The sequence below is a fragment of the Podarcis vaucheri genome (genome assembly GCF_965113315.1).
Source record: "Podarcis vaucheri genome assembly, chromosome: 1".
Taxonomy (NCBI): Eukaryota; Metazoa; Chordata; class Lepidosauria; order Squamata; family Lacertidae; genus Podarcis; species Podarcis vaucheri.
Window position 1 is genome coordinate 117,140,293 of NC_138759.1, and position 26,969 is coordinate 117,167,261.

The 26,969-nt window shown below is 43.8% G+C and overlaps 1 protein-coding gene and 1 long non-coding RNA gene across 48 annotated transcripts in view; one reads left to right on the top strand and one right to left on the bottom strand.

The window, feature by feature from the left end:
• TTN (titin) overlaps positions 1–26,969 on the top strand; it is a 290,940-nt gene that overhangs the window by 26,257 nt on the left and 237,714 nt on the right. For all 47 annotated transcript variants that reach the window (XM_082200344.1, XM_082200352.1, XM_082200383.1 and 44 more), the window contains 23 exons: positions 1,498–1,640; positions 3,262–3,464; positions 3,602–3,832; positions 5,197–5,441; positions 7,119–7,342; positions 7,448–7,612; positions 7,703–7,871; positions 8,561–10,251; positions 10,373–10,654; positions 11,662–11,928; positions 13,036–13,308; positions 13,969–14,232; positions 14,336–14,596; positions 15,402–15,662; positions 16,764–17,027; positions 18,390–18,650; positions 18,774–19,034; positions 19,624–19,884; positions 20,720–20,861; positions 21,193–21,358; positions 23,025–23,256; positions 24,348–24,632; positions 24,742–24,867. In XM_082200344.1, the coding sequence (XP_082056470.1) occupies positions 1,498–1,640; positions 3,262–3,464; positions 3,602–3,832; positions 5,197–5,441; positions 7,119–7,342; positions 7,448–7,612; positions 7,703–7,871; positions 8,561–10,251; positions 10,373–10,654; positions 11,662–11,928; positions 13,036–13,308; positions 13,969–14,232; positions 14,336–14,596; positions 15,402–15,662; positions 16,764–17,027; positions 18,390–18,650; positions 18,774–19,034; positions 19,624–19,884; positions 20,720–20,861; positions 21,193–21,358; positions 23,025–23,256; positions 24,348–24,632; positions 24,742–24,867 (6,677 nt within the window). The remainder of the gene's footprint in view (positions 1–1,497; positions 1,641–3,261; positions 3,465–3,601; positions 3,833–5,196; positions 5,442–7,118; positions 7,343–7,447; positions 7,613–7,702; positions 7,872–8,560; positions 10,252–10,372; positions 10,655–11,661; positions 11,929–13,035; positions 13,309–13,968; positions 14,233–14,335; positions 14,597–15,401; positions 15,663–16,763; positions 17,028–18,389; positions 18,651–18,773; positions 19,035–19,623; positions 19,885–20,719; positions 20,862–21,192; positions 21,359–23,024; positions 23,257–24,347; positions 24,633–24,741; positions 24,868–26,969) is intronic.
• On the bottom strand, positions 14,591–16,827 carry LOC309520005. Its single transcript, XR_014214126.1, has 2 exons — positions 16,724–16,827; positions 14,591–14,690 (listed from the first exon to the last, which is right to left on the bottom strand). It is a non-coding gene; the product is annotated as an uncharacterized lncRNA (long non-coding RNA).

Consider the following 26,969-nt stretch of genomic DNA (forward strand, 5'->3'; position numbering starts at 1 on the left):
CTTCTGGCGAACCAGAGGAGCGCACGGAAACATCGTTTACCTTTCCGACGGAGCAGTACCTACTTATCTACTTGCACCTTGACGTGCTTTCAAACTGCTAGGTTGGCAGGAGCAGGGAAAGAACAGCGGGAGCTCATCCTGTCGCGGGGATTCAAACCGCCAACATTCTGATCGGCAAGCCCTAGGCTCTGTGGTTTAGACCATAGCGCCACCCACCTCCCAGGTACATGATATGATACCTAGACACAAAACAACTTGTTTGCTCTGCAGTAATGCTCAACTGCTGCAAGACTGGTTACATCCAATCTTGGGTGAACAGAAGGCAGCTTGCTCAAGGCATCTTTTCTCCTCCTCCTCCTCCTCCTCCTCCTCCTCCTCCTCCTCCTCCTCCTCCTCTTTGCAGCCACTTATATGCCCCCATCTCCAAACCCTTCCTCATTGTCAGGAGGAGCTATGAAACACCCCAGAGCTGTGTCTGGTGCAGCTGCAGCAGGAATGGGAGATCTGTACAAAATCAGGGAAGGGAACAGAGTACAAGATTCTTCCACCCAATTTTGAGTGATTTGCTTTGTGCGACACAACCTACACTGCTCAATAGACACTTCAGACACCCTCGAGAGATAGGGGAAGAGAAAGATGTGTTCTGTGTGCTCATTTCCATTCATCAGTGTTAGGTACAACACATAGATTCATTTCAATGAACAGAAAGAGTTGTTTTGCTCCAAGTCTCCACCAGGAGATCCTCTAAGCATCCCTTGCGCTCTTGGCAAGGAGATGTTGGCCACCCAGAGTGGCTGAGGAGCAGACCAGGGAATGAACAGATGGGCAGTTGGGCTCCTAGCCACTCCAAGTCAGGGTGGAGAGGCATGGTTTTTGTGACCCCCTGGATCTGTGCCCTTGGATGGGTGAGAACCTGGCCAACCCCTAGGTACACCCCTGCTTACTGTAACCATGTCAAAATTAGCATGGTAGTGTGATCTTGGCATCTCAGACCTGACTTAAATGTTCAAATACTGTAGATGGACTGTATCATTTCAAGATAGGGATGTCCTGCCCTCCACATCAGAAACATGGTGAATGTGGATATTTAGCTGATTGGACAAAAAGCTAGGATGGAATCTTCTTGTTAGCATAGTGACTCTTCGCACCCGGAGAACTTTTAATCTGCACTGGAAGGGTCTTGAGAGCATTATCAGTGCTGGCCCAATGCATTCTTTCTTCCTGAAGCATAGCCCCAAATGTCCCCCCCTTCCTCATACTAGGGCCAGCACTTGGATTCCAAGTCTTGCTGCATCATTAGTTTCTGCCTTCTTCTGTCCCCCTACATTTCGTAGCTACACCTTGCTGCATGCTAGGGCCAACCCTGAGCACTGGACCACACATTTTTCTTGAAGTGCTGAATCAGCGGCTCCCCATCACAGATGCTATACTTTGATAGCCTATTATGCCTCCGGAATTGTTTGTTCTTACGGTTATTCTTTCCTTATGTTCCCAAAGATACAAAGTGCTTCATAAAAAAGAGACTGGGGAATGCAGACTTGAAATTTCGATGACTTTTGCCGACGATGCCGGAGAATACACTATTGTTGTTCGCAACAAACACGGGGAAGTTTCTGCATCAGCTTCCTTACTGGAAGAAGGTATGTGAGTAGGGAATTGGTGATTTTTTTTTGGGGGGGGGGAGGGAATCGAGAAGAGGAAGGCTAGTATCAGGGGTTGCCAACCTTTTGGGGCTGATGGGCATATTTGCAAAGTGCCATTTGCTAGTTTGTTCTATAGAATGCTTCCTAATTTCAGAGAGGGTATGGCACCCTCTGGGCATGAGGAAAGACCTCTGTGGGCGTCTGCATTGGGCACTGCATTGGCAAACTTCAGGCAAGGAGACACTGTTGTTGTCTAAGAATTGACAAAGTCACAACAGGGGTGGGTCTACTATGAAACTAATGAAGCTTAAGCTCCAGGGCCCCTAATTCTGGAGGATTTTTTGTGTAAAAAGTTGGGTTCCAGTAGACCCAATATGAATACCGTAACTACAAAGGATTAATTTTTTGTTGTTGTATCTATTTCAACAATCACAACATTCGAGAGTCCATAGCACACGTTGGCGTGCAGTGAATATTTTCATAGGGGAACCGTTAGAGCCAGAGGCACCAGGTTGCAAGGGCAATTGGGGGGGGGGAATGTGTGTGGGAGCATCATACCTCTCTCCCTGTTGGAGAGCACCGCACCTTCCTCCTTAAGCCAGGCAGACGCTCCCCAGGCTTTGAAAAGGAGGCACTAGGCTTTAATACTTTAATACTCTAATTTACCAGGAACATTTAGGGGATGATAATAATAATAATAATAATAATAATAATAATAATAATAATAATAATAATAATTTATTATTATTTATACCCCAGCCACTCTGGGCGGCTTCCAACAAAATATTAAAATACTGTAATACATCAAACATTAAAAGCTTCCCTAAACAGGGCTGCCTTCAGATGTCTTCTAAAAGTCTGCTAATTGTTGTTCTCTTTGACATCTGGTGGGAGGGTGTTCCACAGGGAGGGTGCCACTACCGAGAAGGCCCTGTCCCCTAGTTCACTGACCTCACACCACTGTAGCACTGATGTTGTAAATGTGTGGTGACCTGTCATGGAACAACCCCATTGAAGAAGACAACAGTTACCCAGACCTCATTGCTGGTTGTGAAGGGGCCCCCGTGACAGTTCAAGCTTCGGGGGGGGGGCAAACGTAGGTCTCCCGCTTGTCACAATTGCCCAGCTTGTCCAGATTAACATGGCAAGAAGTGACAAGGGTTTCTTACACACAGCAAAGAGCAAAGATCCCTGGATTTTTAAAGCAATAGCTGAATATGGCAATGATAGTTAACATAGATACCGCAAGAAGGATGGTGTTGGCTAATCTTAGATGTTGACTTAACCAGAGATTGGTTAACATTTTTAGTATCAGAACACATCATTGGTAATTTGTGCTTGTTACCTTGCATCTGATCTATATTGTTTCCAACATATATTTGGCACAATCACCAAGACCTAACAATTCCCACATGAGCCCCAGCAAATCACTTAGGGGCCTCTGTTTTCTAACATTCATTTTTTTAAAAGGCATTCTAATTATAATGCAACCTTAAAGGAAGGGCAGAATCAGTGTCCCTAACTCAGCACAAAAATATTCCCCCAATCAAACCAGCACTCAGATGGTAACATGTTCTCATATGTCAATTTACTAAAATGAGTATATTTTTGCCTTTAGCTGACTACGAGGTCTACCTAAAATCTCAAGAAACACTCTATCAAACCCAAGTAACTGCATATGTACAAGAGCCTAAAGTGGCTGTGGTAGCCCCACCGACTTTGTATGCCGACTTCGAAAAAGAATATGAAAAAGAACAAGCTTTAATTATGAAGAAAATGGCAAAAGATACTGTGCTCGTCAGAACTTTTGCTGAAGAACAGGTAAGTCTATTGAAGTAGTCGTTTATAATTTCAAGGCGTTTCAGTTCTGTTTTGCTTCTTTCTTTCCTTTGTGGTTGTCCTAAGAACTGGAATATAACCCTCATTAAACAGACTGAACACTTCTTTTGTTGTTGTAGGAATTTCACATTTCCTCCTTTGAAGAAAGACTTATCAAAGAAATTGAATACAGAATTATTAAAACCACCTTGGAGGAACTCCTTGAAGAAGATGGAGAAGAAATGGTGGTTGATGTTTCTGAATCCGAAACAGTGGAAGCAGAATTTGAAATGAGGCTGAAGAATTACCGAATCCTTGAGGGAAGTGGTGTGACCTTTCATTGCAAGATGACTGGATATCCTTTGCCCAAGGTATGTATTGTCGTATGTGTGGAGGAAAACCTTAAACACGTAGCAGAGTTCCCAAAAATAGACCAGAGGCAATTGTACTTCATTCACCAGAGCTTTTACTTGCTACTGAAGGCAAATAAGCATAATGGTCACAAATCCAGTACATTCAGGATTAGCACAGTCCATAAAAATCCAGTTGCAACAGTTACAAAGCTTATAAATGTATAACAAGACTAAACTTTGGCATGCCCAAAGTCCGTTTGGGGGGCCTAATTTGGCCCGCTGGCCGGTTTAATCTGGCCCCTGTGGCAGTTTATTCCCTGGGGTAAATTTTTTAAAAAAGCTCTACAACTTCAATCCTAAAAAAAGGTCAACAACTTTGGTTGGCCCTCTGGTCAGCCCTCACGGCTCTTCACTCTCTTCACTTCATCAAATCTGGCCCTCTTTGAAAAAAGTTTGGACACCACTGCCCTAAACATACTATGTTCAGAACACCACACCAGAAGGAAGATAGAAAGAGAAAGTAAAACCCAGGCTCCTTCTGGCCTATATTTATAGCCAGCATGACCTTAATTGGAAGAGATAAGAGAACCAGTTCAAGCTAGCTGCACTCGGCTTCTCCGAAGATATAACCCAAGCAATCACAAGGTTTCTTTCACACAGAAAAGCTTCCAGAAACTTCCAGAACCCTCTTGAATTAATCAGAATAGGAAAGATCTCTATACATCAGATCAATACTTTCTGCACTAAGAAATGCAAACTGACGTGTGTGTGTGTGTGTGTGTGTGTGTGTGTGTACTTTACAGCAGAACAAACTGTGCTATTTGTACGCCTCCCACCACCACCAGTTAAATCATGTTTGTATAGGGGACATTTCTTAATTCATCTGACTGCAACAGGAAAAACCAATTTGTAAAAGTAACACCTTTCATAGTTTACAAAAGTAACACGTCTGAAGTTTTGCACACAGCTAGATGAAAACAGATATAATCTGAGGAAGCTTTGCTTTAGTGTTTTCGTTCTTTAAGTTTTACGTGCCTTTTCATGTATTGTAAAGAAAGGAAAAGGGAAGAGAGAACACATATCCACACATTTTCATGTTACCAAACCAACTATAAGAGTTGAAAATCAACCAGTGGCGTAGCGTGGGGGGTGCAGGGGGGGCCGGCCGCACCGGGTGCAACATCTGGGGGTTAAGGTTAGGGGGCGCAAATCCACGGGTTAGGGGGCGCAAATTACTTGCCTTGCCCCGGGTGCTGACAACCCACGCTACGCCACTGAAATCAACTGAGTATGTCATGGGAAATTTTAGGACATTTATAGGGAACCTCATTCTTGCCACCTACATAGTTTTGCAAGTTTGATTATTTTATTTTTTAATGCAGATTGCATGGTACAAGGATGGCAAGCGTATCAAGCATGGAGACCACTACCACATGGAGGTTCTACAAGATGGCAGAGCCAGCCTCCGCTTACCTGTCGTCTTACCGGAAGATGAAGGCATTTATACTGTCTTCGCCAGTAACTTAAAAGGAAATGCCATATGCTCTGCAAAATTATACGTTGAGCCTGTTGGACCAAGTGGGTCTCCGGGTTATATCCCATCGCCTGAAATGATTAGAAGATATCGGTAAGAATCTATTTTATTTTATTTATTTATTTAGTAAATTTATATACACCTGTCAGGGGTTCAGGGACAGAGGCACAGGGGAGGCAGGAGATGGACAACGATTGGGAAGAGTCCGAGGACAGTGAGGAGGAGAATGACAAAGACCCCAGGGATTCCATGAGTCTTTCCAGCGAATCAGAGGATTCCCAGAAGGGGGCGCCTGTGGTCAGGACAAGGGGAGTCCCAGGGGGGGACGCATCAGGAGCAGGGGGCCAGCAGGGGGACCCCAAAGTGGCAGCTGGGAATCAGGGCCAGCTTCCCCTCCAGAGCGCAGCGAAGGGGGAAGAGGTTCCAGTGTGTCAGGAGAAGCAGCTCCGGCAGCAGAGAAGGAGGAGGGGTCAGAACAAGCCATCCTCCCGGAAGGGGAGGAGGGCAGTGAAGGGAGTAGTGTAACTGTCAAAAGAAAGGTTAGAAGTTGGGCGCGCGCACCAAGTTCAAATGTGCAGGCGCGCGGAAGAACAGGGAGCCCGGACCCAAAGCCCGCAGGAGGGGGGAAGAGCAGTCTGGGGATTCAGCGTCAGGGGAATCCAGGAGGGGCGAAACCCCAGCGGGCAGGAAGACCCTGCGGAAAAGGAAAGACAGGAGGAGGTGGAGTAAAGCAAGCATCTTAAACTGGTGCAGGGGAGGGACTGATTCAGAGGGGACTTCAACGGTCTAAGCATAACAGACGTGGGGGCTGCGCGCCTCGGCTGTGGAGCGGAAAATGAACTGCAATAAACTTCTTTGTATATAAAGGAAACCTGGCGTTGGTCCTTTGTGAGCTAGGACCTGAGGCAGCCCTGACAACACCCTTCCTCATAAGATCTTAGGGCGGGTCGCAGAATAGAATACAAGATAAAAACACAAGTAAATGATTAGAACGAAACAGCAAAACAAGAACCACTTCCTTCCCACAGACACATTTAAAAGGTTGTAGAATATTTATCAGCCAAAGGCCTGGTTGAAGAGGAATGTTTTCACCTGGCGCCTAAAAATATACAATGAAGGCGCCAGGCAGACCTACCTGGGATGAGCATTTCACAAACAGTGAGCCACTACAGAGAAAGTCTGTTCTTGTGTGGCCATCCTCTGGACCGCATGTGGAAGAGGCACATGAAAAAGGGACTCAGATGATGAACGCAGAGTATGGCACAGTTTATATGGGGCGGGACGGTCCTTGAGGTATTGCAGGCCTGAGCTATTTAAGGCTTTATAGGTCATAACCAGCAGTTTGAATTGGGCCTGGAAACTAATTGGCAGCCACTGCAGAATGTCACATCCCTAAGATAGTCTGGGGAGAGGAGTGGCCCACTATATTATAGCCAAAACACAGGTGGTGGCCCTGTGACCCTACATATGTTGTTGGACTACAGTTCCCCTCACCATTGGTCATGCTGGCTGGGGCTGATGGGAAATTGAGTCCAGTAACACCTGGAACGCTACAAGTTCACTACCACTGGCCTAGGATGACTATGGCCACATACAAGTAGTATTTTGTATGTCCCACAACACAGCACTCTCTAATTAATTGACATAAGCGCCCCTTAAGCCATCTGTATGGCTGTAATGGAATTACTCAATGGAGGGTCCCTGTAGGTTGCTACATTTCAGATATCATTGGTAGCATGTGTTTAATAGGATGGTTTATTATCTTTGCAGGTCTCTCTCTCCTCGCTCCCCAAGCCGCTCTCCTGCCCGCAGTTCCCCTTCACGCTCACCTGCACGGAGACTGGAGGAGACGGACGAAGCACAGCTGGAGAGGTTGTACAAGCCAGTGTTCGTCTTGAAGCCAACCTCATTTAAATGTGCAGAAGGGCAGACGGCAAGATTTGACCTCAAAGTTGTGGGCAGACCCATGCCCGAAACATACTGGTTCCACAATGGTATGACACTCACCACTCGTCGTGCAGCTCTTTGCAAAATCAAAGATTCACATTGAAGGAAAACAACACTCCGGTCTAAAATAATACGTATATTTATTTCCATAGGTCAACAAGTCCTTAACGATTACACACATAAAATTGTGATTAAGGAAGATGGCACACAGTCACTGATTATTGTTCCAGCTACACCTGATGATTCCGGTGAATGGGTTGTAATTGCCCAAAACAGAGCAGGCAAAACATCCATCACAATGACCCTGACAGTGGAAGGTATTTGCTTTACCTCTTTTGGACATTGATTACAGTAGTCTACCTCCTCAGTATCTTCATCTGATAACCTGTCATCTTCTTCTTTTTTAGCTAAGGAACACTTAGTGAGACCACTGTTTGTAGAGAAGCTGAAGAACATGAGTGTTAAGGAGGGAAATAAACTGGAAATGAATGTGCGGGCCAGGGGTAACCCTAATCCTGACATTGTGTGGCTGAAGAACAGTGACATCATCGTACCCCACAAATATCCAAACATAAAGTGAGTCTTTATTGATTTTGTTCGGTAAATATATAACTAGTTTGTTTCATCTGTAATGGGGTGAAAGAAATAATTTATTTGTATACATACACATGTACAAACAATGCCGTATTCAATGGCTACACTGCAATTGAAATATAACTCAATAAATGAGTAAGGAAATTAAGGAGAGTTATTTGTAAGATAAAACGAGCTCCCCAGGGCTCGTGGCATTTCCAACCAATGCTCATACACCAGTTCAAGAACTTCCACAGCACTACTAGAGAGCCAGTGTGGTGTAGTGGTTAAGAGTGGTGGACTCGTAACCTGGTGAACCGGGTTCGCGTCCCCGCTCCTCCACATGCAGCTGCTGGGTGACCTTGGACCAGTCACACTTCTCTGAAGTCTCTCAGCCTCACTCACCTCACAGAGTGCTTGTTGTGGGGGAGGAAGGGAAAGGAGATTGTTAGCTGCTTTGAGACTCCTTCGGGTAGTGATAAAGCGGGATATCAAATCCAAACTCCTCTTCTTCTTCTCTTCTACTAAATAAGATATTGTGGGTGGGTGAGCTGGATTTTATGTAGATTTCAGTGAAATTCTCCAGCAGCGTCTGTGAATTTGCTAACCATTAAAACAAAAAACAATTGCATTGAAGTGACCGAAAAGCTCTACGAAGAGCAAATGTTCACTTTTGACACTCTGTGTTTCAGAATTGAAGGAACAAAAGGAGAAGCTGCCCTGAAAATCGATCGCACTGTGAGACATGACGCTGCATGGTATACTGCGACAGCCATCAACAAAGCTGGACGTGACACTACACGGTGTAAAGTGAATGTTGAAGTTGAGCTCACTGAACCCGAACCAGAGAGGAGATTAATCATTCCCAAGGGGACTTACAAAGCAAAAGAGATTGCAGCACCAGAACTAGAACCTCTCCACTTGCGCTATGGTCAAGAGCAGTGGGAGGAAGGTGACCTTTACGACAAAGAAAAACAGCAGAAGCCGTTTTTCAAGAAGAAGCTCACTTCCTTAAGGCTGAAGCGCTTTGGGCCAGCCCATTTTGAGTGCAGACTCACGCCGATTGGTGACCCAACCATGGTGGTGGAGTGGCTGCACGACGGCAAGCCCTTGGAGGCAGCCAACAGGCTTAGAATGATTAATGAATTTGGATATTGCAGCCTTGACTATGACGTATCCTATCCCAGAGACAGTGGAGTGATCACCTGCAGAGCTACAAACAAATATGGCACTGATCACACATCGGCGACACTCATTGTTAAGGATGAGAAGAGCCTTGTTGAAGAATCCCAACTGCCAGAAGGCAGGATGGGGCTGCAACGCATTGAAGAACTCGAGAGAATGGCCCATGAGGGCGCTCTTCATGGAGTTACAGAAGATCAGAAAGTCAAACAGAAGCCAGAAATAGTCTTGTTTCCTGAACCAGCAAGAGTTATTGAGGGTGAAATAGCACGGTTCCGCTGCCGGGTGACTGGTTATCCGCAGCCCAAAGTCAACTGGTACCTCAATGGCCAACTCATTCGCAAAAGCAAGAGGTTTAGACTCCGTTACGATGGGATCTATTACTTGGATATTGTGGACTGCAAATCCTACGATACAGGTGAAGTAAAAGTAGCTGCTGAAAACCCCGAAGGTGCAACGGAACACAAGGTGAAACTTGAGATTCAGCAGCGGGAAGATTTCAGATCCGTGCTTCGCCGAGCTCCTGAGCCTAAGCATGAAGCTCCAGCAACGGAGCCTGGCAAACTTTTGTTTGAAGTTCAAAAGGTCGACAAGCCCGTTGAGAAAACTACCAAGGAGGTGGTGACGCTGAAGAAGGCCGAAAAAGTGAGCCACGAAAAAGTGTCTGAAGAATCTGAAGAACTCCGCAGTAAATTCAAGCGCAGAACTGAGGAGGGCTATTTTGAAGCAATCACCGCTGTGGAGCTCAAATCTCGCAAGAAGGACGAGTCCTATGAAGAGCTGCTTAAAAAGACAAAGGATGAACTTCTTCACTGGACCAAAGAGTTAACCGAGGAAGAGAAGAAAGCCCTGTTGGAAGAAGGCAAAGTCACTATTCCAACCATCAAGCCAGAGAAGGTTCAACTCAGTCCCAGCATGGAGGCTCCCAAAATACTTGAACGCATCCAAAGCCAGACAGTTGGCCAAGGAAGTGATGCTCATTTCCGCGTCCGTGTGGTAGGCAAACCAGACCCAGAGTGCCAGTGGTTCAAAAACGGTGTGCAGATTGAGAGGTCAGATCGCATCTATTGGTTCTGGCCGGAAGATAATGTTTGTGAGCTGGTCATCCGAGACGTAACAGCAGAGGACTCTGCCAGCATCATGGTGAAAGCCATTAACATAGCTGGTGAAACCTCAAGTCATGCTTTCTTGTTAGTACAAGGTAATATCCCTTTTCAAAAGGGGGCCTCTTGCCCCCTTTCCAAAATGGTGTCTTCTTTTTACGCTCAAATCATATAATATTCATTCTCATCTTTTGGCCTCTCTTTTTATTTTCTTTGCAGCCAAGCAGCATATCACATTCACACAGACTTTACAAGATGTCACTGCTAAGGAGAAAGATTCGATGGCGACCTTTGAGTGTGAAACCTCCGAGCCTTTCGTTAAAGTGCAGTGGTACAAAAATGGTCTGGAGATTTCTTATGGAGACAAATACAGAACGCACTCTGACAGGAAGGCTCACTTCCTTTCAGTGCTAATGATTGATAAGTCCGATGAAGACGATTACAGCTGTGCCCTGGTGGAAGACGAGTCTGTAAAGACAACAGCCAAACTAATTGTAGAAGGTGAGGGCAAAGGTTACTCTAAAAGTAAAGGGACCCCTGACCATTAGGTCCAGTCGTGACCGACTCTGGGGTTGCGGTGCTCATCTTGCTTTATTGGCCGAGGGAGCCGGCGTACAGCTTCCGGGTCATGTGGCCAGCATGACTAAGCTGCTTCTGGCGAAACCAGAGCAGCGCACGGAAACACCATTTACCTTTTTGCCAGAGCGGTACCTATTTATCTACTTGCACTTTGATGCGCTTTCGAACTGCTAGGTTAGCAGGAGCAGGGACCGAGCAACGGGAGCTCACCGCGTCACGGGGATTCGAACCACCAACCTTCTGATCAGCAAGTCCTAGGCTCTGTGGTTTAACCCACAGTGCCACCCGTGTCCCTTGCAAAAGGTTACTCTAGTACAACGTAATTTCTATCTCAGTCACTCTTTATTACTATAGATATATAGGTGGTGCTGTGTAATGAGTGGCTCTTAGTGCAGTCTTCTCAGACCATATATTTCCCCAGTGGCCAGATCAAACAACTGGTCTGATCAGCTGCACATTCTGTGTATCTAATGAGCACTGAGCCCAAATGCCTGATTCTTTAAGTCTTGGAAGGTTTGCAGCGAGAAAGTGAACCCAAATCAAAATGAGTGCTTGGGCAATCATGTAACCATTCTGATGCCCAACCCTAGTCACTTTTAAAATAGCCAGCCTTGCACTATTCAATTGGCCTATGGTTAAAAACAAACAACCCTGTTTTCAGGCTAGCTGGGGCTGATGGGAGTTTGGAGTCGTCTGTGGGAGGGGCTGCAGATTCTCCGTCTTTGTATTTAAATCATTGGTGCATGGGCATAGCCCTAGATTAGCATAGAATGTACAAACATAAGAAGAGCTTGCTGGATCAGTCCACATTTTGAAAAGATGGAAGTATTTTGAACTGGGCATTCTTTTTAATTCTGTTGCTAAGAAACATTATGGAACGTTCGTAAGTAATAAAATTCACTTACTGAGATGTTTGCATCTGAATGCAGGTGCTGTTATTGAGTTTATTAAAGAACTGGAAGACATTGAAGTCCCAGAAACCTTCTCGGGGGAACTGGAATGCGAGCTTTCGCCTGAAGATGTCGAAGGAAAATGGTATCATAATGAGGTGGAGCTCAAACCCAGTAATAAGTATCTGATAACCTCACGCCGAGGTCGCCAAATCCTCACAGTTAAAGATGTTGCTAAAGAAGATCAAGGAGAATACAGCTTTGTGGCAGATGGGAAAAAGACCTCCTGTAAACTGAAGATGAAGCGTAAGTTGTTCTGCCTTCTAAATACTTGAGAGCAGGAGTGGGAAACCAATTTTCTTCCCCAGGCCCAAAGACCATATCCTATCATGAGTAGCCTTCCATCATGCTAGTGGTGGGTGGAGCTGGAAGCAGAGGCCAGAAGTGCAGATGGGTGGAACCACAAGTCTAGCTCTTGTCTTTGTGTAGTTGGTAACATTCCCATTCAACAATGCAGTATTCCAATGGTGTGGTGTGGTGTGTGTGTGTATGTGTGTGTGTGTGTGTGCACATGCGCGTGTGCAGACACACATTATTATTACTATTGTTATTATTATTTCATTTCTATACTACTTTATATTTTTAAGAAAAAAACCTCAAAGAGGTTTGCATCCTACATTAAAACATCAAATAAATCAATCCAGAACAAAACATGACAGAAGAAAGTCAGCTATAAAGTATACATTCAAAGCAGCATACTTAACAGGAAAGTAAAATATTATCTTGAAGACTGCGAAATAAAACATTACAAAGAAGGTCAACTATAGAATGCATATTTAACGCAGCAAATTTAACAAAAAAAATCTTAGAACATTTGAAAGAAAATATTACTAAAGGAAGTCAAATATCAAATGCACATTTAAAACAGCACAATTAGCAAGAAAACAAAACATTATCCTAACCATGGAACTGCTGCTGTTGCTGCCAGTCTTGTCAATGATGGTTCATGGCAGGCAGTGTCTGTGGAAGTTCAGGCTCAGTGGGGCTCACCTGGGTCTGCACTAAGACAACCAAGATGGTCTCTGGCATCTTCAGCAGCTTCGGCTTTTGTAGCTGGAGTCAGTCCAGGCTCTGCCCACCCTGGCCACATGGGGAAAGGTCTGTAAAGCAGGGAGCAGGTCCCCCAGGACTCGCAACCAGGGTGTCCTTGCACTGCTCTCTGTCCAAGCAATCAAGAGACATCTTCAGAGTTCAAGGACACATTCCTGCCAGTCAAAGGCAACTGAGGAGCACCCAGAGCAGGGCTGCTGACAGGTGCAGCCTGGCTAGGGGAGAAAGGTTCCCCATCCCTATTTTATTGAAGCTCCTATCATTGTTTAATAACTTCTTGCTTCTCTTTCGCATTCCATACAGCACGGCCTGTCGCTGTCCTTCAAGGTCTTACTGACCAGAAAGTCTGCGAGGGGGACATTGTGCAACTTGAAGTGAAACTCTCCCAAGAAAACGTTGAAGGTGTCTGGATGAAGGATGGTGTCGAGATTCAACCAAGCGACCGTGTCCACATTGTAGTAGATAAGCAGTCACATATGTTGCTGGTGGAAGATGTCACAAAGGAAGACAGCGGAGCATACTCCTTCAACATCCCTAGCCTGCTCCTCTCAACCACTGGCCGTGTCACAGTCTATAGTAAGTGCCTGTGTTTCGGAAGTCGTATAGCAAAATGCAAGTCATAATTGCCTTGCGAAATTTGCTGCGCTAAGTGTGGGGAGGGCAAAAGGATGACAAATGTTATGACAACTATGTGGAACCTGCATGTACAGAATGGAACCTATATGTATAGAGGAACCTATAGATATACTGCTGTATATCTCTGCCATCATCACAATAACTGGGGATAGCTATATGGGAACATAGGGCACGGCCTTATACTGAATCAGACCATGGTCCGTCTAGTTCAGTCCAGGGTTTCCCAAACTTGGATCTCCAGCTGTTTTGGGACTACAGTTCCCATCATCCCTGACCACTGGTCCTGCTAGCTAGGGATGCTGGGATTTGTAGTCCCCAAACAGCTTTCGAAAACCCTGGTCTACACTGATTGGCAGTGGCTCTCCGGGGTTTTAGAAAGGGTTCTCTCTTAGCACTACCAAGAATTGCTAGTGATTGAATCTGGGACCTTCTGCATGCCATCTATAAAGCTATCTGAGACATTTGGACACCTGATGCTTCAGATAATTACACTGGGAGGAGGATCTTGGTTCCATCCATTTTTGTACATTTCTCACATTCTAAAAGCACCAGAATTCATGTATTGATCTTTCCATGTAATCTCTTATCTGCAATTTGCAGGTGTGGAAATTATTATACCACTAAAAGATGTCCATGCTATTGAGGGTACAAGAGCCATCCTTGAAAGCAAAATTTCAGTCCCTGACGTGTCTTCATCCAAGTGGTACCTAAACGATGAGCAAATAAAACCTGATGACCGTGTCCAAGCTGTCTCCAAGGGCACAAAGCAGAGGCTCGTGTTTACCAGGACACATGCGTCAGATGAAGGACACTGTAAACTGGCAGTAGGCAAGGTTGAAACCAGCTGCAATCTCACAATTGAGGGTAAGTATTCTTCAGATAGGCAGGCTTTATTAAAATACATATTCTGATCGTGCAACAAGTAACAACTTGATTCTACTGTCGCCTTTTGTTTTTTAAACAACAGAAATTCAGATTATTAAAGGTCTTCACGATATCACCTGCACCGAAACTCAGAATGTAACCTTTGAAGTTGAGCTGTCCCACGCAGGGATTGATGTTGTGTGGCATTTTAAGGACCAAGAGCTCAAAGCTGGGCCCAAGTATAAGATCGAGGCACATGGCACAATCTATAAACTGACAGTAGTAAACATGATGAAAGACGATGAAGGAGAGTATACATTTTATGCTGGAGAAAAGAAGACATCTGGGACACTGGTAGTAGCAGGTTAGTTATTTATAAAGCACTTGACTTTTTCTTGAAGGTCAAATGCCCTGCTGTTTATATTTGTTAGTTCAGTTCATACTTAAGTCCATGAGACCTGCCAAACAAACAAACAAACCATGGTGAATGATAGTTGGAGGAAAGTGGACATTCCTAAGAAGAGGAATTCCTTTCCAACTCCTAGTCTGGGAGTAGTTGCATTATAATCCATTTTGTCTCCTTGGAAACATGGGGAAGGAGAGCATCATCAGGTCAACATGGTCTATGGATCCAATAGAGATCAATACAGCAATGATGGTGATGATGACAGTTTAATTAATTAAGTATACCTCCGCTCATGTGACTGGGTTGCCCCAGTCACTTGGGGGGGTTCAACAAAATATAAAGGGATAATGCAAAACACACAGCCTTAAAAGCTTCCCGAAACAGGGCTGCCTTCAGATGTCTACCAAAGTTCATATATTTTTTTAACTCTTTGACATCTGAAGGGTGGACATTCCACCAGGTGGGTGCAACTACTGAGAAGGTCCTCTGTTTTTCAGTTTTTCTCTGCGACCACCACTTAATGTGGCCTGTAGGAATGACACTTACAGGAACATACAAATGTGCAATGCTTCAGAGTGCTGTGGAGCGCATCACCCTCCCAAGGTTATCTACGTGACCCTCACCCTGGTTATGGTAGCAGCAGTTTGCATAGATAGCAGCAGCTACTGCACCAGGAACACCATCAACATAGACTGTTAGTGTAGTCAGTAGGCATCTAATCAGAGGGACAAGAAATACAAGCTTGCCCTTTATTTCCCCACAGGTGGCGCCATTTCAAAGCCCCTCACTGATCTAACTGTGGCCGAGTCCCAGAAAGCTGTTTTTGAATGTGAAGTAACCAATCCAGACTCTGAGGGCCAGTGGCTGAAGGATGGGAAACCACTTTCAATGACTGATCGCTGCAAAAGTGAATCTGATGGTTTGAAGAGGAGACTTAATATCCCAATCAGCAAAGTAGATGATGTTGGCGAATATACCTATCAAGTGGCCTCTTCGAAAACATCCGCTAAGCTGAAAGTTGAAAGTGAGTAATCAATGGGGAAAGTTTGTCTCAATTCCACACTGGACAAATTGGGAAAAAAATCTCCCAAAATGGATATTCCTGTTAATAATTTTGTAAAATATATTTAGGGGGGGGGGAATGGACTGTAAGAACTCTATGGAATCTGCTTGTCTGAACTTAACAGTATATTTCAGCTATGCAATTGGTAGCTATACTCTTACATTTTTATTACACAATACCTAAGAGTTGTGTAAACTGGGAACTCCAGTTATGCAATGAGCCAGCACTCCAGCACAATATAGCTTCAATCCTGAGAGGTTCAGCAGAAAGGGGGTGCAGGGCCTTCCTCTCACCAGCACCCACCTTAACACCCTTTTTAGAGGGGTTTCTCAGGATAGGACTATCTTGACTGGGGAGAGTGCCTTCCATCAGCTTCAGCTGGTGGCCCAGCTGTGCCCCTATCTGGACAGGGATAGCCTAATGTCTGCTGTCTATGCTCTGGTAACCTCTAGGTTAGATTACTGCAATGTGTTATTTGTGGGGCTGCCTCTGAAGATGGTTCGGAAACTTCATCTGGTGCAGAATTCAGCAGCCAGGTTTCAGCATATTACACCGATCCTGAACTGCCTGCCCTGGCTGCCAGTTAGTTTCTGGACCCAAATCAAAGTCCTGGTTTTCATCTATAAAGCCTTAAATGGATCAGGACTGCAATACCTCAAAGACTGCCTCTCTCCATATGAACCAAGCCAGACCCTGTGGTCATCATCTGAGGCCCTTCTTCATGTGCCTCCTCTGTGATAGGTCCAGAGGATGGCAACACAAGAACAGGCCTTTTTGGGGGTGGCTCCCCACTTGTGGAATGCTCTCCCCAGGGAGGCCCACCTGGTGCCTTTGTTACATATTTGTAGGCACCGGGCAAAAACATTCCTCTTCTCCCAGGCCTATGGGTAATTAAACAATCTATGACCTTTTAAACTGGAGGTTTGTTACTATGGTGTTTTTGGTTTTTATATATTGTAAACTCCTTGTGATCCTTGGATGAAGGGTGGTATAGAAATATAATACATAATAATAATATCTACCTGTATAACGTCAACAATTTGATTTGCTCTTTTCAAACAGCCGTCAAAATCAAGAAGACGTTGAAGAACCTGACTGTAACAGAAACACAAGATGCAGTTTTTTCAGTGGAACTTACTCATCCTGATGTGAAAGGAGCTCAGTGGATCAAGAATGGTGTTGAGCTGCATTCTGGTGACAAATATGAGATCAAGGTGGAAGGGACAACCCACACACTGAAAGTCAAGAAATGCGCTGTAACTGATGAGTCCGTCTACAGCTTTAAACTGGGAAGGATAGGAGCCAATGCACGACTCCATGTTGAAAGTAAGTCAGCCTCTACACAATAAATAGGCTGAGAAGAATTAAAGCAAGTTGAATGATAGTATCATAAAGTATCATAAAGAATCATGATATAGTATCATTCTCCACACTGTCAACACTCATTTGCTCTGTCCTATTATCATTTCTAGTAAAAGATTTTGGGATGTATTTTTAAGCGCTACAAACATTAAAAAAAAAAATGGGGGGGACTGTGAACAGAGATGATGGCAGGAAGGATGCATGCATTAATAATAATAATAATAATAATAATAATAATAATAATAATAATAATAATAATGTATTACTTATACCCCGCACATCTGGCTAGGCCTCCCCAGCCCCTCCGGGTGACTCCCAACACAATTTTAAAAACACGATAAAACATCAAACACTAAAACTTCCCTAAACAGGGCTGCCTTCAGATGCTTTATAAAAGTCAGGTAGTTGTTTATTTCCTTGACATCTGATGGGAGGGCATCTGGGCTGTTTTAAGCATATGTGACACTGGGGTGCAAAGATCCACCCACCTGCCCTGGGTTGCCCAGTCCCAGGTGCACAGGAGGGTGGAGCTGGCCATCCACCTCAGCATCTTGCTGGCTTGGTCACCCCCAAACTCGCAGCACCCAAGAGCTCGCTGCGGTGCTCTGACCGATGGGCGAGCTCTTTCCTGGACTCAACTCTCAGGCCCTGGACTCTCAGCCTGGCGCCCCTGAGAGCCCAGGTGCACCGCACCCCTAGTGCCTATGGGTAAGACGGCTCTGGAGGGCGTTCCACAGGGTGGGTGCCACTACCGAGAAGGCCCTTTGCCTGGTTCCCTGTAACCTCACTTCTTGCAGGGAGGGAGAAACCAGAAGGCCCTTGGAGCTGGACCTCAGTGTCTGGGCTGAATGATGGGGGTGGAGAGGCCATTTAGGGCTTTAAAAGTCAGCGCCAACATTTTGAATTGTGCTCGGAAAGATACTGGGAGCCCAAAACATTTATTTATTACAATTATATACCACCTTTATCTTCCAAGGATCTCAAGCTAGTTGGTGTAAATGGTTCTCCTTCTCCACGTTTCAACCTCACAACAACCCTGTGGGTTTGGTTAGGCTAAGAGATGGTGACTGGCCCAAGGTCACCCAGTGAGCCTTGTGGCTGAGTGACGATTCACACCCTGCTCTCTCAGTTCCTAGTCCAACCCTCTCAACTATTATACCACACTGGCTTTCATTATGGGCAGTGCTGCCTCTTTTATTCCATGCTACATTCAACTCGGGGAAACAAAAACTTCTTGCAGTTTCCAGTCCTGAAGCCAATTGTCTTACAGTGGTTTTAACTGAAGCCAAGCGAGTAACTAAATTGTTGGTTACTTCTTCCCTAAAGCTGTCAAGATAATCAAGAAGCCAAAGGATGTGACTGCTCTGGAGAATGCCGTTGTTTCATTTGAAGTGAGTGTGTCCCATGACACCGTCCCAGTCAAATGGTTCCACAAGAACATCGAGCTGAAGCCCAGCGACAAATACCGACTAAGCTCCCAGAGGAAAGTCCACAAGCTGACTTTGCAAAATATATCTCCCGCTGATGCTGGAGAATACACAGCAGTAGTAGGACAACTTGAGTGCAAAGCAAAACTCTTTGTAGAAAGTGAGTTAAAACAAATCTATCATTAGAATCAAGCTCCATTATCAAATATCAGACTGAAAGTACCTCACGAGATGTTATAAAAGACGATCTAATTGTGTGTTTTGTCAATATTATTTTCTACAGCTGTGCACATAACAAAGACCATGAAAAATATTGAGGTTGCCGAGACCAAAACTGCCTCTTTTGAGTGCGAGGTGTCTCATTTCAATGTGCCCGCTGTGTGGCTGAAAAATGGAGTGGAAATTGAAATGAGCGAGAAGTTCAAAATAGTGGTTCAGGGAAAGCTTCATCAACTCAACATTATGAACACCAGCAGTGAGGATTCTGCTGAATACACCTTTGTCTGCGGAAATGACAAAGTCAGCGCAACCCTGACAGTGAAGCGTAAGTTTAAAATGGACATGAGCACAGAATGCTTGCCTGAAGTAAAGTTAACATTGCGCACCCTCTTATTCTCAGTCTTTGTAAATTTAGGGGGTTAAAGGTTTAGCCGGCCTACTTTCATGGGATATGGCACTGAATCTCTGTGGTGCCAATGTATCCATTGACTTAATTACATCATGGTGATATCAGATGATTGACAGGGAGGAAGCCCCTTTCCACATGTCTAAGTGGCCAACAGGAGGCGGGGGGCGGCCTCAGAATCCAGACCACCAGCTGGATCCTGTCCACAACCCCTGACTTAGCCCCTCAATTTCCAAACTTTTTTGTTCTAGAAAATTGCAATATGTTTTCTCTTCTTTGCAAAGTTCATTGATTTGTGTTTCAAAAACATGCATATGACATCAATCCAAGGCTGGGTTTTTTAGATTTTGCTGGTTTTAATATATATGTTATATTTTATTTTATTTTATTTTATTTTTGTTGTGGGAAGTGACTTTGAGTTTACTTTTTGTAAGAAAAGCAACTGATAAGTTTAATGATGATGATGACAATGATGAAATATTTTCCCTTTTATTTCCTTTAAAACCAGCTATCTTGATAACATCCATGCTGAAGGACATCAACGCAGAAGAGAAAGATACAATAACCTTCGAAGTGACTGTTAATTATGAAGGCATTACGTACAAATGGTTGAAGAACGGCGTGGAAATAAAATCAACGGACCGGTGCCAGATTAGAACTAAGAAACTTACACATTCACTTTCGATAAGAAATGTGCATTTTGGAGATGCTGCGGAATACAGTTTTGTTGCTGGGAAAGCTGCTTCATCTGCAACTTTATATGTGGAAGGTATTAAGTTTTCTTCCATCTGTTTTAGCTCTTTAGCACTAAATTGAAGCAAACATCAATCCAGAGCAGCGTGCATGAGCCGTTACAGTAACAGATCCACTACTGAACTGGTTTGGATAATCCTGAACCGACATGTGACCTAGCTGTTTTGGAATGCATGTAGCCCCTTCACTCCTTCCTTTGCATGAGCTGCAGTTATACCAGGAAGCCTCTAATTAAGCAGAGTTTCTTTTTTTGAAATGATATTAAAGAAACTTCATGTCATAGTTTAATACCCTGGTTTGTTCCAAAGGTGGTAGGCATAGCTTCCCAGTTTGGAGAAACCAGAAAACTGTGGATAATTGAAGACTTACTGGCTTATTTTCTCGCACCAGAAATAGGAGTGAAGGAGCTATAGGCACATGCTAAAGACTCGTTCATATCTCAGCTTATTAATAAATGAACGTTTTGCCTATGCTCGCCAAGCTATGACTGTCCAAATGTGGATGAAATTGGTAATGTCAGCCAAAAGATACGACAGGCTGAACCGGTTAAGTGACTTAAGAAATGCTTAAAGAAACCCATTTTCTTTAATCTTACTGCTATGTCTTAATTGTTTTGTTTTGTTGAAATTACTCTACCTGCTTCTTATTTTGTTTCTTGTTATTTTAATTTCAATACAAAATGTTTTGCGGTCCTTTGTAAATGTGCATATAACAAACAGGGAATTGCTGTCAATTAATTACTGTTGCGCTCTGATGTGGAAAGGAGGAGTATATATTAAGCAATTATTAATCATCTGGGACTATAAAGTGTCTCATAATGACAATATCCCTCATGGTTTGTTTTTTCCTAGCTCGCCACATTGAGTTTAGAAAGCACATCAAAGACATAAAAGTTGTGGAGAAGAAAAAAGCTGTTTTTGAATGTGAGATCTCAGAACCTGACATTTCTGTTCAGTGGATGAAAGATGGACAGGAGCTACAGCTTGAAGACAGGTAATTTGTGTTGTTGTTGTTTAAAAAAATGAATATAAAGAAAAGTTGAAGTTTGACCTGAGAGCTGCTGCTGCTGCTGCTGCTTGTGACAAGCATACAGGACATGGATGGTGAATTGAAATGTTATTTGGCAACACTGGCTAGTCAATGTACTAGTCATCAACTCTGCCATATGACAACTTTCAGACACAACAGAACTTACTGAGCTAGAGGGAAGGCTTTGAGGGAAGAGCATGACCTTCTGAATCAAACAAAGATACCATATACATATAGTTATTGATATGTTAAGAGACCACACTTTCTAAGTTTCATTTGCTTGCATTATTTTTAGAATGAAAGTTCAGAGAGAACGGTTCGTTCATCGCCTCCTGATTACTACCACAAAGATGTCTGATTCCGGGAAGTACACGGTAGTGGCAGGAGGAAATATGTCCAGCGCTAATTTGGTAGTGGAAGGGCGTGATGTTCGCATCAGGAGCCTTCAAAAAACCGTCCAGGTATAGTACTTCCTCCTGTTTTGATGACCAATACAGCCAACCTGCCCCTGATCACTGAAATGTCAGTTTCTCAAATAGATTTTCCAAACTCGGTGCCAAAAATCTGTGGAGAAACTTTGGTTCCACCAAACAATAATGTTCGGGTGTTTGTGTGTGTGTGTGTATATATATATATATATAACCATACTAATGTGTAGAAGCATTTTGTTCAAAGATCTCAGTCAGAAAAAATACTGAATTCCCCATTGTGAAAATGTAAGCCAAATCAGATGCCAAAGAAGGTACACAGCCATGTGGAGAAGCATTGTTCTCATGGACTGAGCGCTTCTTAAATTGAACAATGATCTTTCTCTTCAGCAGTTGGAACAAAACTCTGCGCACAGGGCCCTCCTTCACATATTCATGTCCCCTTAGATATTTTTTAACACACCCCAAAATACAAAATATAAAACTACATTTCCCCTCCTTGCTTAATTTAAATCAGTTAATGTCAACGCATACAAGAAAACCTTATAGTTCCCTTTAAGAATTCTTCAACCCCCGGCAAAATCATGAGAACCCTCTTATTTTCCCAAGTGCACACTGCGTTGATCTGATATTATTCCTTCATTGGTATCTAGAGAAGTGAAGACTGTCGTATAGGGACAACTGATCATTTTGTTGGCAGATCTCACCCAGATCTGGAGCTGCTTATACATTGTGATGTGCTTCCCCACTTATTTTGAAAAGTTATTCATCTTGTAAACTATGAGAAAAAAGATGAGCTGCAAAAATAGTCCGTTAAGGTTCAAGGGCTTTTGCTTGGTGATTTCAAGGGGCTTAGGAATGTTGAGTGCCAATTGAAAAATTGGTAAAAAGGAAGGAAGGAACAAACAAACAAACAAACAAACAAACAAATGAACAAACAAACAAAAAGGGGTGTGTGTGGAATTGACCTACTTGAGCTCCCAAGGACTTGCAGTAGCTTGGGAACAGCATGGCAGGGCAGCACCCCACAAGGTCAAAAAATCCCCCTGAACAAGGCTGCAAGACTGCTAAAAAAGGATTCCTGACCATTAGGTCCAGTCGTGACCGACTCTGGGGTTGCGGCGCTCATCTCACTTTATTGGCCAAGGGAGCCGGCGTACAGCTTCCGGGTCCTGTGGCCAGCATGACTAAGCCGCTTCTGGCGAACTAGAGCAGCGCACGGAAACGCCGTTTACCTTCCTGCCGGAGCGGTACCTATTTATCTACTTGCACTTTGACGTGCTTTCGAGCTGCTAGGTTGGCAGGAGCAGGGACTGAGCAAGGGGAGCTCACCCCATCGTGGGGATTCGAACCACCAACCTTCTGATCAGCAAGTCCTAGGCTCTGTGGTTTAACCCACAGCGCCACCCGCGTCCCTGCAAGACTGTTACTAGAGTCCTAAACAAGGGTACACTTATTAGGGTTGGGGGGTATAACACAACCCATTGTTGTGGGTCCCTATTTTTGTACATACAAATGGGAAATGATAGGCGAAATATGTAACTACATCTATACAGGCCTTTTTTATATATAAAAAAACCCACTGGTGTTTGTTTTGTTTGCACACTTTTGTTTGCATAACAGATTTATTTTGTATTGTTTGATGAATAGAATAGACTAACAGAAATGTGGGAAATAATAAGTGTCTGTTTATTGGCAGGTCATTGAGAAACAGCGAGCCGTGGTAGAGTTTGAGGTCAATGAAGACGACGTTGAGGCTCGCTGGTATAAGGATGGAATTGAGATTAACTTCCACATTGAGGAGAGATATCACTATGTGGTGGAAAGAAAAGTCCACCGGATGACAATCACTGAAACCCGATATACCGATGCTGGAGAATACACCATCTTAGCTGGAAGAAACAGGAGTTCCATCACTCTCCATGTGAACGGTGTGTATACAGATTTATCTTGCTTTTTATTGGAATACTGATTCATATAAGAAGCTACATTAGCAGTCTCCACAAACACACTTGCCAATGCTGAAGTTCAGCATGACGTTGCAGTCAATGACAAGCAAAAGAAATGGACTGACTTTCAAGGCCAGCCAAGATTTGTGTTCTGCATTATATCACTTTCTCTTTTTTTGCACTTCTTATTTTCTTTTGAACTATTTCAAGCTGCACTTTTCAGCAACAGTATGCAAGTAATTAAGGTTCAGTCCTGTGTTTCCAAATGCAGGGAACCTCTGGCCCTCCATATGCTGTTGGACTCTCATCAGCCGAACCAACATGGCCAATTAGGGATGATAGCCATTCTAGTCTAGCCACATCTGGAGGGCCACAGATTTCCCACCCCTGCTATACACAATTTTAGGGCATTAAATCCAATTGGACTCTGAGCAGACATCCATAGGCTTGCACTGCTTATGATTAGCTATTTGTTAAGCTGTATCCTTCTGCATGCGCTTGGTCATCTTGATCAGACAAGTTTATTTTTCTTAGAGGTGTCTACACTTCAGCCCTAATCTGAGATATAAAAATGATTATTTTCTAGTATTCACCATTACTTTATACCCCCCCCCCCATTTATCGTTGGAACAACCCCATGATTAAGGCTAAACTGCAAGTTAGGCCTGAATAGGAACTCTCAGGGGAGAAAAGTGTGATGAAGTCTTTCAAGGATCATATTATATCATGGTTGTGGTGGGACATCATGGGTTTGAATGTTCCAACCACTGAAAACCATTGTGTCAGGGAAAGCTTTCTAGCCCAGTCGTTGTCCTGATGTGTAACTTGCGGTTGTTGTTTTAATATGGCAGAGGTTTCAAACATGCTATCTCCCATCACAACACATCTGGCTAATTTGTGCATGTGCAAATCAACACTTTGCCTGGGTCCTCTCTCCGCCAGATCTAGTTACCTTGCACTATGTGTCACATAAATGCTGAAAAACCTGCATGCAATCACAGGAAGGAAGGAATGGAATCTATCTTGCTGGAAATTAGTTGCATGATTGTGTATATATTTTTTTAAAATTATAGCTCCAGAGCCACCCCAGATTGAGAAGGAGCTTCAGCCAGCCACCGTGGAGTCTGGAAAGCCAGCCCGCTTCTGTGCAGTTGTGTCAGGAAAGCCGCAGCCCAAGATCTCGTGGTACAAAGATGAGCAGCCTCTTTCTTCAGGCTTTAAGGTCAAATTTCTTCATGATGCCCAAGAATACACCCTGTTGCTGATCGAGACTTTCCCAGAAGATGCTGCTGTTTACACGATTGAAGCGAAGAACGACTATGGAGTTGCCACTTCTTCTGCGTCCCTTTCTGTGGAAGGCAAGCTCTCCCAGCAATCTCAAGCATTTTTGAAACTGGCATTGTCAATATTTTGCACTGTGTGCTCTTCCATGGAGGCTAATAATCACTCTTTGATCTTTTTCCTTAGTCCCAGAAGTTGTTTCTCCTGATGTAGAAGTGCCAATTTACCCACCTACTATTATCGCACCACTCCGCGATGCTATTACTTCTGAGGGACAGTCTGCTTGCTTTCAGTGCAGAGTTACAGGGACAGGTTAGTTTAACAAAGTCATAAAACACTTTTGTACTCCTTGTTCGACCTGGTGCACTTAGTAGGTTAAAAAAACAGCAACAAGCAAACAAACTAGTTACTGAAGCCAGGCTTCCCCATAGCCATGTAGATTCAGTTGTGTGTATACAATAACCTAACTTGTCTTATACTGACCGAGAGGTTCCATAACCAGGGACTCCATTTTACAGTGCTAAATATTAAAAAGGTAGGCACAGTTGTAATCATCCTTCCACTTTTAATTCAAAGTGGCATTTTGCCACACTCTCCTAGGTTTCAAATGAGCCTGAAAAATGAACAAAGCCTTGGATGTCAGCTGCTGACACAACTTTGCCGTGGAAAGAATGGATCTTCACTGAGCATCAATTCTCACTTTACTTTTTGCACTTGGGTACATGTAGGTTGAATTAGGAAGAAGATAATTAGGAATGTGTCCTTTAATTGTTTTAAAACCCCCCAAAAGGGATTCTCAGTAAAGGATCATGTGCTTTTCCTAGCAGACACATGCAATTATTATTTTTTAAAGGAGAGACATACACTTCATATGTCTCTCATTTTTCTGGGAATATATATATAACGAGAAAGGTGTTACATGACTAGGAAGGTTGCTTGAAAAAGAATGTGTAAGAGAGGTTAGAACCTATCCAAAATACTACTTGCAATCCATTCTGACCTCTCAACTTCGTAATACTTCAGTGTCAGATGTGAATTTTGCACTTAGTCACACATACCTGAGTACCAAAAGTAAAGTGAGAATCAGCCCATGCTTCAGACATTTTATGGCTAAAAGTATATATGTTACTCCTGCCCTGTCCACCATATTTCATGGAATCCAAGGATCAGCTAAACCAGCTCTGAAACCGAACCATTGATAACCAGTACCCCCAGTAAACCAGATATCTAACTGCAGAATGATCTCATCATATATACAAAAGACTTGGGCAAATTAAAATCAAGTATGCTCCAATATCTTGCTGGTGTGGGATCCCTAATATGTACACAGAGCTCCTTATAAAAGAGCTTCTATAGGAACAAAGAGCTATGTACTCTTTGTTGAAAAGAATGGAGGGGCCAGTTCATCTGAGAGTACATAGACCTCTTGATCCACAGTCCTGGGTCACCAGCAGTTCTGATCAGTTTGACTGTTTGCATATGGTTACAGATATATGGGGAGAGAGAGAGAGAGAGAGAGAGAGAGAGAGAGAGAGAGAGAGAGAAATTTGAGCAGTCTAGATATCTGGGTAAATGCCCCCCTACCCCCCAAAACACTGAGCTTTATATAATTTTAAGAGAAGTGCCACGTCATAATTTTAAAGCCATCAGTATTGCCACAATAGTTCAACTTGCATATAAAAACATTCATTATAGTTCTTTTAATTCCCCCAGTGAACTTACTGAAACTCACACAATACTTCCTTCTTGCATATTTTAAAATTTGGATTAGATAGATTTTTTAAGCATAAGTATAGATTTTAATAAGGTGCACATAAAAATCCACATGCTCAATTCGCTTTTAAATTAGATAAATACAGACATGTACTCGAAATGAGATAGTATCCCTAGCAAAACAATTCGTGAACGTACGATCCATTTGCACGATGGGTGTAGCGGTGATGAACTGAGGATCCCGAAAAGGGCTCAAAAAGTTCTCTTCCCCCCACCTGCCCTGCTCCAGCCTGCACAGAGAGCACAAAATGACAGGGATGGGATACCTGTGACCTTTTGGACTCCAACTCCCATCAGCCGCAGCCAACATGGCCAGTGGTCAGGGATGGTGAGAAATGGAACCCAACAACATCTGGAGGGTCACGGTTTCCCCATTCTTGCTTTGAGAGTTACACATACACCAAGCAGAAACGAGTTGCACTGTGCAGAGGGCAGATAGGGGGAAGGTAGTCTGGGGATGAAGAAGGCATTCACAGACCACTCATTTCCCCCAGACATAACAACTTATGCTGCCTCTCCATGTTCCCATGTTGATATGTAGGTGGGATATATGGGTAAAGAGAAGAACTTCCAGGCTTCGGTTGGCGCTATGCTCATGGTGCATATGGATCATGTCCCTAACTACAAAAAGAAAATTCTGA